The sequence below is a fragment of the Haliotis rubra genome, unplaced genomic scaffold (genome assembly GCF_003918875.1).
Source record: "Haliotis rubra isolate DU_JTF1 unplaced genomic scaffold, ASM391887v1 Scf769, whole genome shotgun sequence".
Taxonomy (NCBI): Eukaryota; Metazoa; Mollusca; class Gastropoda; order Lepetellida; family Haliotidae; genus Haliotis; species Haliotis rubra.
Genome location: NW_025767489.1, coordinates 115,877 through 128,476, shown reverse-complemented (window position 1 = coordinate 128,476; position 12,600 = coordinate 115,877). Strand labels below are relative to the sequence as shown.

Here is a 12,600-nt window from a genome sequence, read left to right as displayed (position 1 = left end):
CTACTTTCAGCCACATGGCTGGTCCAGGTTGATATTGATTTGACAATGTCTGGATTCACATCACTTACGCGTGTTTGATTACGTACCTTGGACATTTGTTGAGAAACTCTATCTCTTTTTAATGTGAACAACAAATCATGCCTTATTACCGCCCACACTATTGCTCAGACTGTGCTCACTGAGTGAAATTACGTTTTCTTACCGTTACAGTTTCAAGTTATGGCAATCCTATCCGCAGTTAGCCTCATATCACATGACAAGTGATGTTTTTGTTAATGTTATTCATTTCAACAAACATATTTACATATACTGGCATCTGTTTTTTCACAACTGTCATGAATGCATTTAATAAGCAGGTAAGGCGAAGCGAGAGTAAGAAGTTTTTTCCTTTGCATTTAATACGTGACAGCCATGGTCCCTAGAGTGGTGATCTACCTTCAGTTGTTGGCGATCCTTAGCCTTATTTATATATTGTATTGTCCTAATTTGAAATCCTATTTTAGAGATATACGCTAATTTTATTTCCTATTACTGTGATATACTACTACTGTCCTTCGTCAACAGGTTTTTAATTTCTAACTCTATTCATCTTTAATATAATTATAAAATGTTCTCGTCACGATATGGATGAAATATTGCCGATGTGACGATAAATATTAACTCACTCACTCACTTACTACTGTCCTTCGTCGACAGGTTTTTAAAATTTGCACATTTGTCATGAATTTATAACTATCTTAAGTCACGATATGACTGAAATACTGCCGCTGTGACTATAAACTTTAACTCACTCACTAATACGTGACGGATGTTGCCAGGCACATCTAATTAACACTCGCAGCAACAGTTTTCTTTGACCACAAAGACTATGGACCACTATTAACTAATACCAACACTAGCTTTGATTGATATAGACGGAACTTCGTAGGTATTAGGTCCAGAAACGAGGTCAAGTGTTTGGTGCAGATACACCACATTCTTCTTTCTCCTTTCAGTAGATAACTTTATTCAAAATTGAAGGACATGTGGCCAAGAATACAACAGGTAACACAACATTGTCATGGTGTGTAGAGTTGAAATATAATAAATGATAATACAATCATGTTAACGTAGGTTTTGCTTCAGGAATATACATATCCATTTGAGACATTTAGTATCTTCATAATTTAGTATCTTTGACAATTGAAAGTGGGATGTAGAAATAGGCTGGAATACATCTGTTATGAAATGGACATGTTAGCAACATGTGATATTCATCTTCAAGAAAGTTTAAATTACATTTGTTACAAACTAATTCATTATATAGAAGCATTATCTTTGAAAAACAGTTCAGGCTCTAGAAGTGACAAATGTATTTTACAAGTAATGATGAGTTACTTATGTTACTATTCCAGTGTTGTATATTAATATCTATATAACGTTGTTTAAAGTCTACCATGAAGTAGACACTTTGTATAAGTATAGCCCCAAATTTCACTTCCATTGGTTAAAAATTGGTAATATCTTACTGACAAATATGTTTCGAGCAATAGACAAAGACATTCTTTGATACTTGATGAACAGTTGAAACAGAGAGAAACATGCACGTTTGGCTTGTAAAGATAGAGTTTCACGGGCTTTGGACCAAACTAAACGAGATGAAAATGCAATTCCTTTCAATATGAGCCATTGGTTTGTCGTTAACCCAGCACTTGGCCGTCAATTATGTTGTCTTCAAGTTATAGTTGTATCAATATCTACATGTCCTACAAATAGTTATATTATACAGGGATTACCTTCAGGACATTTGTCTCGAACCTTTGAAGTCTCTTAATTGAAACATGATAAGTTGGTGAAATCGAAAAGATGTGAGTTAATCTCTCCCAGCGCTAACAGACTTTAAAACATGGATACTCGTCCTTATGGTGGATACGTGCCAGTGGATTTTAAAAGTTTTGTCGTAACTCGCTCACAAGATATTGAAAACATATGTTTATTGGAAATGAAAAAAAGCGACAGGAGGACTTTAAAGTCTTTCTCTTGAAGGGTGGTCTGAGATCAAACAATACTTTGCGGGAAATAGTTATAACGTTCCGAGTTCATGATAAGAACAAATGCAAGGTTTAAACATTGAACTGATCCAGGTTCCTCGGTATTGCAGGAAACCAGGAAAGTTGATGCATCTAGGAGACACGTCGAGGAGCAGCCTGCAATCACTAGAATGATCTATAACGGAGGAAACACACTTTCACTCTTTCTTTGCAAGTTAGTAAAGGAACGGATACACTGCATTGGAATTCTGTCAACAGAAGGCAATAAAGTCGACTGGCAAAACATATAATGGAACGATTTATCACCAGTTATCATTGCTGGTTATTGATTGCTGGCATGTTGTTTCGTGAGTTATATCCACTCATGGTTTCGTTTACGTCGAGATCAAATCAGAATTAAACTAACGGAAAAATATATCGTCAGACATAATTTTATCTGTCATGTTGAGATTTTGTTGGGTCCCATAACTCGACCGTACATACTTATTTTTAACGACACTAAAGTATATTAGGGATGAATATGTGTAACATTGCTGACGTTGAGTAGTAATTATGCCGTTGAGATATTATAACTCAGTTCAAGGTTTCTCTTCATTGTCAACGCGGATGGGTAACCTTAAAGTTTTGGCATGCCACCAGCCCCTTGTTCCGCATCCATCATGAGTATACGTTTTGTGATGTCTTCAGAGATGAGTTGCTGGTGATCTCCAGCCCGTTTATATACTGTGTTGTCTATGATAGAGTTCCATGCTAGTTTCTATTCTCTATCTGTGATTACCCAGTCATTTAACTCTCCTTAGTTTATTAAATCTGTAACTTGATATAGTCACGATATGGCTGAATTAGTGCCGATGTGACATTTTAACTCACTCACTCTGGGATGAAATTGCTGGAATGCTGGAATGCTTACTAGAGTATACCATTCGCCGTCACTGTTTTCTTATGAGAGACATATAGTCAGCTACATTTCAATGATCCGATTAATATGTTTGTTGTGTAATGCCTCACTCAACAGTAGTGCAGCCACATGGTGGTCTGTGATAAGTCGAATCTCGACCAAGCTATCCAACGATTGGCTTCACTGTCATCGATGAACGATGGAGTAAGGTGACACACATCAACCACCAAGTCACCGTTAGATGCCTCTCGCTACAAGCATGGGTTACTGGTGACTAATTACATCCGGATCTAAATGGGTATGTGTATATGGAACTGTGATCACACATACATTAGAACTACACATACGTATTCTCCGTTCCTAGGGGTTTTTTTACATTTCAGATATGCGTTATGTTTATGTTATTCTTAATAACTTGAAGAGCAGAACAGTAGAGAATTACTGTGAGAGCATCAGAGAAATGTCCATCAATAACGATATAAGAGTATATGTGTAATAACATATGTCATAATGAATTAGCTGAGATGGTGTTAATCCCAGTCATAGAAAATGATGTATCTCTGTAAAGGCAATATAAATATATTCATTATCATTTTACCTGCATTTTAATTTCATTAAGTTCGTACAATCTAAGGACACATGTAGGTGCTACTGGGAGAAATCATGCTATGAGCACTGAGTGTTAGGAGCTACTCCATTTACGTCTGAAATATGAGGATTTGGCGATCCACAAAATATATACTTGCGACTGACAATTAATAAGTAATTAGATATTTTTTCCTCCCGATCTTTAATCTGGCACCGACATCAGCGGGGACATGCCAGCCTTTGATGGTTTTCAAATCACCATCGATCTCCAAAAGTGTAGTTATTGTAAGTGATGGGTACTTGACGTCACATATCTCAAGGGAGTCGTACCTGTCAACTACATCGCCGACGTCTTTGTTATCGCTGCCTGACTTGCCTACTGTGCTGGTCGAAGAGCCAGAGCGCTAACATGACAGCACCTTCTTAATACATCCCGCTACAGGCAACCTCTCCATCTGCAGCATTTTCCATGAGAACATGACCTGATTTTGTCGCGCTCCTCGACCTTGTTCAGTCACACTGGTGTATGAAACATGGCGAATATACATGGAGGTATAGATTTAGCGGGATAAACATTACATCTGAAGTATGTGCTAGAACAAACAATCTGGGGGTGTGAAGGTTGTTGAGTGATCCATTCATATAACTCTCACCATTATTTGGCCTTTTTGGCCCTTTGGAATCTGTTAAGGCAGATAATTGAGACCGGTCTTTCTCTGACTTTGACGTTTTTTACCAGCTGCTGGTGGCACATATTTGGGCTTCTTAGATGGTTCTCGTGGTTCAGTTCTACTTGTCGTACTAATCAGAGACCTAGTACGTACCTTTGATCAAACTGCCAAAGGCAATCACAGATTGGATTGGACATGACCTGAATCATGTTATGTTCTCCCTGTCCTTAGCCCAGCGTCGATTTCAGGTAGTACATGGTAGCCTTTAATGAAGAGTGTTCCTGGTCGATCATCCAGAGATAGTAGTTCTTGTTAGTGATGAGTACCCGACGTCGCTTGTCTGAAGTGAGTCGTTCCTGTCATCTGCACAAGCGTTATTGCTGCCTGACTTGCCTAATGTGCTGGCGGGAGTGCGGATGTGCTGACATGCTGACATGATAACACCATCTTGTCACACCCTCTTGCAGGCGGGCTCACCGGCCTTTCTTGTGGAAACGCGACCTGCTGTTTAGGACCCCGAGCCTCGCACCAGGTCAGACTGACACGTTAATCTGATTATGTATGGGGAATATGCTCTACATACATATGTGCTGTGTTAGGTGTCTGGGAAGCTCCCAGTCTGACGCACTGTCGTGCTTGACTCGCATTGCAGATAGGCTGTTGGCGGGCTCGTCACTGTGGTACTGGGACAGGCTGAATTGTGCATCGACAATGCAATGAGCATATGTAGTGCATTACTTCCCATCAATATAGTTGTCTGGGTAATTCACTTGACTACCTTTTAATAGGTTTCTACAAGCAATGTGTTCAATAAAAATTCAATGGAAAAACTGATATTTTTGTCACAATATCTAATTCCCTGACATTTAAATGGACAACAACAAAAGTGTTGTCTGTTCGTCATTGTTTGGAAAGACAAAGAGCTGACTTGGCTGTAGTGTATCTTCTGCCTAAAGTTCATGAACTTTAAGGACACGTCGATTTTAGAATCTTTGTTTGGAACATTGTTTCATTTACATCTCCGCATACTCTTCATTAAATGCAATGTTTCTGACACTTTTCCACATACAGACATACAGCACCTTCTTTGTCTATGTGCAGAATAACACATGGTTTATTGGCTTTGCTGTCGGTCTTGTGAAAGGATCACAAAAAGTCTTTTGAACTACAATTGACTGTTTCTGTGCTAGGCACTTAGTGGCTCCCTCTGGAATTATTCCATTATAAATGACAAATTTCAGAAGCCACGTGTTAGTTGATTTTAGCATTGCTGTAATTACAATAAATCAATATGTGTATCCTAGAGCAATAGCAATTAACTCAAACGTAACAAATACACCTGCACAACGCTGGAGTCAAACACATGTTCCTAGACATACATAAAACACCTGCACTTTAGGTACATGTACATGTAGGTTAGACTAAAAAAAAATGTGTTTTCATATGATAATGGCAAAGAATTTTCTTTTAAACAACTCTTGGTTGATTATGAATTCAGATAATGTACATGTACGTGTAGCCATAGAGGTAAAAATAAGCGCAAGAGCTGTTTAATGGCGCGCTGAAGAAATACTTTCCAAGTTTAAGCCTGGAAACAGAGGTACTCTCGTCATTGTGGCAGATCGCGGTCAAACGTAAATACAAACTTCAAAGTTCCTGTTTTCACGGAAGCATAAAAAATACGAAAATAAGTATATACATACATCGTGACAGATAATTCTCATACTTTTTAAGGATAATAAACCAACTTTAAACAATTAAAAAAGAAATCAGTTTGTCTGAACTATGGGCAAGCCAAGTTTCCTTTGATAAATAAAACATGTTCCAGGCCCACGACTTTCTAACCTACTGACAGGGCTAGCTTCTTAGGTAATGTAAACAAGGCGTTCTCCCTGTTATCTAAGGTCCTTGGTTCGACGATGAATCTGAAACGATATGGCACCCTTTGATGATTTATAGACTATAGCTTCAATATAGATAAAGGGGCATTTATGTCAGGATCATCTCGAATTACAAATCGCATTCCAACAGGAACAGCAGTTATGTGAAGATCATCTTTCACCCTGAATTCCTTGGCTGGGATTCTTTTAGAAGCTTGATGACTGTTGCAGCTTGGGTAATATTTCATCACTGTCTTTATTACTGTAATCACAACATCGCCATTGTATTTGTACTGCTGTTGTGTACTGCCACGTGATTCCTTCTCCAGTAACTTGTATCGTTTGTAATCTCCATAATTCAGAATACATTTGTCAACTTGGTGAACACTTATTTATTGTTTGTTGTTTTCACAGCAGATTCTTCTACATACGTCAACGTATTGATGAACAACATTCCGCTGCTGGAGAAAGTTGTCAGTTCTGTATGTCAGCATAACTTCAAGGTTATGCGTATTTGCCATATAGTTTTGAGTCGACAATGAAAATTGATAACGTCACCCCTGAGAAACATCAGTCTCAATTATCTTTCGAAACAATTCCATCGGGCGTGAAAGAAAAATAACATGATGACATTATATGAATCGGCACTGTAGACCAGGGATGACACCACGTTCACTGTCAGTGGCAGTTAACTATTCGGTTTGTAAACGATTAAATAGGTTATACTGTCTACTGAGATTAACGTCTCGGCCCCGGAAGCGTCAAGCAGAATGCACAGTATTCTGTCATTCTAGAAAATACCATGGTGTTACTCTTTCAGGGACGTGTACTTTATCGGACACACCACACCTCCGTACAAGGGTGGGTGTATTGATCCACCCACAACGGTTGTGGATATTTCTAACGCTAATGATTGCTTGCGTTATGTTACGTTCAAAGACGTCTGGCCTATGGACCGATCCTGGCTAGCTATTCTCGAAACGTTCGTAGCCCTACGAACTTCTTAAGCCCATTCTTAACACATTGGCTACGATCAAAGTTAGAATTCTTAGGGCTACGAACGTTTCGAGAATAAGGGTCCTGAAGTCGACGTTTGCCACACTGCTGGAACTCACGAGCAGGGAGCAACTGCTTCTGACAAACCTACAAACATTGTCAGGGAGAAGCTGGGATTCAAACCCACGACTGCAGGATTCATGGACGTCAAAGACAAAGAGCTCATCAACGACTAATTGTGGCGCTTCAGACTACCGACCCCATCTCCCTAGATACGGAAAATGAGCAAATGTACGGAAAATGAGTAAATTAATCACACTGTAAAGTAACCATACTGGTATGGTTAAACATAGGATTGCCTGAAGATTGTTTGCTCAAATCGTATACTATTTTCTAAGTTGAAGTACTGTTACCCACGAGGACTCTCTCATGTGGCAACCCCTTGTCCCAGGCTACTGTTGTTGGTGCAGTCACATCTTATGACAACATTTCGTTCTTCATATTTATAAAATGGTATATGTTTAAAAATTGCGGCATTTGAAGGAACGCGTGTCGACAATTATTCCGACCTTGGTGCTATTGCAGTTGATGATATATGGAGTAATTCATCGAGATAACTGGCTGTTGGGTAGCCCATCTTATGAACGACTGAAAATTACAAAAAAATAAAATGAATCAGGTTCCTCGGTATTGCAGGAATATACGACAGGCGATAGATCACACGAAGACAGCGACTTGGGGCGGGATTGATGTACGGCTGCACAAATACCCTTTTCACCCTATATTTGGAATTGAGAGGAGGACTTGGAACAATGTCTACTAAAGTCTGACAAAAGGTTAATGTAACGTCTCCTATTAAAACTTTAAAACTGTAATGAGATCGTGAAAAGATTTAATATAACTTTAATGATTGGATGTTACGAACCAAGCTCTTAAATAACGACAAGGTGTAGTTTATTTCCTGATCGCACGTATTCGAAATGTCTGGCGGGATGTTTAGTGAATATCTGCGAGAATCACATGTGAAGAGGAAGAATTATTTTTCATTCAAATTTGTTATGTTATTACTGAATGAGACGGTACCTTAAACATGACTACATACTGGAAGATGCTGTATGCGTTGAAACTGTTTTAAAGTGTCATGTGCTATTTTGTAAAGTGACCTGTTACATATTTCTACATGTTGGACTTTTGAGACTTTACCCTGTAAATACTTTCGAACTGTCTGTTTATGTGCTGATTAGTGGCTGAAGAGACAGTTATGAATAACATGATGATATTTTTTAGTGTAGGCATGTGATGGAACTACGACTAAGAACATATCAAGTGCTCTCATGGCTAGATTGGAACCGCAGTTGACAACAAAGCTTTCCAGAAAGGTTATGTACCGGATGTAGAGTTATCTGCCCTAGTGTGTACATCAAACAGCCTTGTTTGTTCTATAGATGATTCGCCAAGAGACATTTTCTACAAAGTTTGTTGGTCCACTATAAGATGGGCGGGAGAGGGATTAGATGCCTTTTTCGACCTCCAGTGGGATTTTTTATTATTTTTTGCTTTCCTAGTGAGATTTAAGAACCTATTCCAAGACTCCGAATTTCCTGCCAGCTTCCAACACTACTCTGGATTTTAGACCTGAAACAAGCCATCTTTCAAGACATTCAACAGTGTCGTTATTCTGAGTGCACGAACATTTACCTCAAGGGCCTGTCACTTATTGCTACTACAAACTTGACCAATCGTATTGTCATATTTCATTGTAAAACTAAACATGGATGTTTCAATATAACCTATTGATTATGTATTGATCTTGTGCTGTCAAGTACTGGTTTCAGAATTTGGTTATGTGCTTATCTATTTCTTAATATGTGCTTAAACAACAGAACACAAACCAGAGGAAAAAACAACAAAAAAGTGCATCCTTTGTACAGTTTTATTAAATGTAAATTTCATCATAGTTTCTTCATACAAAGAATGGAGAGAAGCAGTCGAATGTACGATATTGTTTTGTAATATGCTTGAGGAGGGTGTTAGTACCCTGTTAAGTTGTATAAAATTCGAAGGCAATGGAAATATTGAAATGTGTAACAATATTTGAAATAAGTACACTTTATTCGAACGCGAAATCTAAAACCGAATGAGTCATTGTCAAAACAGGTTATGTTGGTTAAACGTTTGAATGAGTTGGATAATTAAACAATCAGTCTTTAAGGAACATCAGAGAAACATTCTTCAACATTTGTTATCATCATCAGCATTGGCACCAAAACAACATGTAATATTGTTATTGCACGAGAATGTTAACATAAATGTCAACACTGTCATTTCATTTTTCACCTTAGTCCCATGACGGTGGGACAGAGCTTGGTGACATTTGAAGGATTTCAAGTTTCCATTTGGCAGAACTGTCACACGACATCGAGATGGCTTACCATGTATTACAACAGAATATTTGTTGTATCTCAGCGTGTCAGCACTGTGTGACCAACACTGACAGTGTTGTAAATGCATTGATGACGGATCAAGGTTTATTGTCTGTTTGTGGATTTCGTATCAAACACATGAAGGTATTTTGAAGTCATGAGGGAACTATGCTTTGTCCAGTAAGTTTTGGGTCATAGGCATGACAATCTGATAAACCCTTAACTCTACAGTTAAATGAGACAACAACAACGGCATCTGTTGGTTCAGCTGTGCGACTCCAGAATTACTTATAAATCATAGCTTAAAAAAACATTAAGCAAAGCACAACTAATATGTGTTAATTCTGCCAAAAACAAAGTCTTGTTCCGTACAAAAGACTATATTTACACCACAGGCTTTTGTTATAATGAACATTTAAAAGGCAACCACGAAACAATCCTCGACTACCCAAGTTATGATATCTTCCTTCTGTTGTGATAAATGCCCTGAAACAATTTTCTACCTGACCTACACGTATTGAGACCGAATCAAATGACATGGAACTAAAACATATTCAGTGTAATTACACTGATGGGCTACAGAAATCCAATTTTTTGTAGGATAAGAGAAATTGATGTGACGACGGAACTTGGGCTTGCGGATATGTATTGCAATAGAGGGAAGATAGATACATTGGGAAGTCGAGCATGTCATGAAGGAACTACGACATGATTGGTAGCACCAAACACGTATCTCGACACGAATGTACTGGAATCGAGACAGAGTAGCCAAGAAACCTGTTTTTGACAAACAACAAACAACCTTCAGCACGTACAGGTGTTAGAAAAGCAACGTGTCTCAAGGCGGTCATATGTATGAAAACATTCAAACTCGTTCAACGTAGGACAGTTACTTGTAACCATGGAGACCATTGAAGACATCCTGACACGTGCAAGGCTCCCTTACATATGTTACATGTAACCCTTGGGCAAATACAATGCATGCTTAGCCAGGTTAAATTAAGGGTCGGGCTTTATCTGACATACCGCCAGACGAGAAAGAGAAAATAAGTAATTGTTATACGTGACCTGTAACAATTTGACCAAGTGAAGAAACACAATACGCAATCAGATCTAATGATAGCATGTCGACTTCTTTCAAGGTAGAACCAAGACCATCCTTCAAGCATTTTGGGGATCATGTTAATTGACAATATAAAACACATGATACAAAATATATACACCGGATTTTGAAAAATAATATTGACATGAAGTATATGATCATATCCCGTTGGTCGCACAAAATGCTGCGATTAAAACACACAGAAGGCATCTGTTCCTACATATACACGGATGTATACGACCTGCTAAATGAAGTTCCAGGATCGCATGGCAGGGTCTCCATCATGGTTTTGTTTGTGACAATAATATGTTACTGTAGCATCACACGGCCTTTACAGTTGATTTGCGTGCAGTAATGTCACGTACTTCTGTACAACATGGGTGCAGTTTTGCACTATATGAGTACAGTCTCTAGTGTGTACAGTCTGGTAAAGTTATACAAAGCACAATATACTTCCTTCCGCTTTAGGAAGCAGATGTCAAAACTCCATACCGAACTGTCTCAGTATACATATGTCAAAAGCAACACCGACAGAAAGGCAGCGAGGTCTTTCGACAAGACATCATGTCTTTGGCGCCGTTGGGCAGCACTGATGACACTGAACAGGGTCAGTCTGACTTCTTTGAAACATGTCCTCCGTCATTCAGGTTTCACTCCTGTGTCATCCAAGTGTATCTGACAAGAACTTCGTACGACATCGCATGTCACGTGTATGACGTCACCTTCCAAATACCATGACTTCACACAATACTAAATGTTCCAGCTTGTAGCCACTAGTTCGTAGAACGATCGTCAGAAACCTGAAACATCAATAGCAGAGTGTTCAAGCAAAATATATTTCTTCATCTCTATCCAATGTATATATGTTATTCTTGCTTAGGACAAAAGTTGTTTGCTGTAATAATGAGGAACTATTTCCTTTCCGTTAAAACGAATCAAGCATGAAAACGTTTTTCAGAATGATGAATTTGAAATCGTAATAACTCCATATCTGCGTTCGACACATATCTTAAGGCTGTATATTAAAATACATTTCTGTTTCATATTGACGTACAACAAAACACTATTGCTAACATCAACAATTGTGCAGCTATTTGTAGCCGCGATCAAAAGAAAGATGATGACGCACTCCCGACGAAAAACCGATATAAAGTATTGTACGATATAAAGTATTGTAATCACACTGCGCATTATACCAGAGCATAATGCTGCAAGAAAGTAGTTTACATGAATTATTTCAGAGGTATCGCAAATCCATATAAATAATATCGATTCGCTATTAGTGTGTTCAAAGACATACCTGACAGAAGCAGGTAGAGTGTTTTTATAAGTACATGCATTTGTTGTAGCGGTATTGACTGAGTATAAGGCACAACTTTAATTGCGTCTGTGAAGAAAAAGCAAGAGGGAATGGATGTTTCTATTCAAAGAACATGAATGAATTTGACTAGAATTTCTGTGTGCACTTTCAAAATTGACAGATCCACAAGTGACAATGCACCACTAGAAATATTAAAAAGAACAATCTCAGAGCTTCAGAGTACCAATGACTCGTCAAAGATGTACATGGATTTGTGAAACTAATGCTCTACATTGTCACATTTAGAGAAACAATATAATCTGGAGTCATCCTCAAAACATTACTTTCGCCATGGCCATATATTCGTTATTCTTTCTAAAGTGTTACTAACAAACAGACAGTATCGCTGGAACAGTCACCGCCAGAATGACACTATTGTTCGGTAACACGATAACTGAGACAAAAAGGCTATGCTGCCAGTATCACTATCACCGACAAGGAGGCACTTTCAACAGTATCGTTTGGCCATCGTTTTGGCCATAGTGACAATATAACTTTCACATCGTCATGGTCAAATTGACAGTATTGCTTGGACATCGTCATGGTCATATGGACAATGTTGCTTGGACATCGTCATGATCAAAGGGGCAATATCTCTTCCACATCGTCATGGTCAAAGGGACAATATCGCTTCCACATCGTCATGGTCAAA

At 38.5% G+C, this 12,600-nt stretch overlaps 1 protein-coding gene across 2 annotated transcripts in view; it reads right to left on the bottom strand.

Moving 5' to 3' along the window:
* Positions 1 to 8,982: 8,982 nt before the first annotated feature.
* Positions 8,983 to 12,600, bottom strand: part of LOC124260542 — a 45,030-nt gene continuing 41,412 nt past the window's right edge. For both annotated transcript variants that reach the window (XM_046694869.1, XM_046694868.1), the window contains exon 7: positions 8,983 to 11,388. In XM_046694869.1, the coding sequence (XP_046550825.1) occupies positions 11,307 to 11,388 (82 nt within the window). In that variant the 3' untranslated portion in view covers positions 8,983 to 11,306. The remainder of the gene's footprint in view (positions 11,389 to 12,600) is intronic.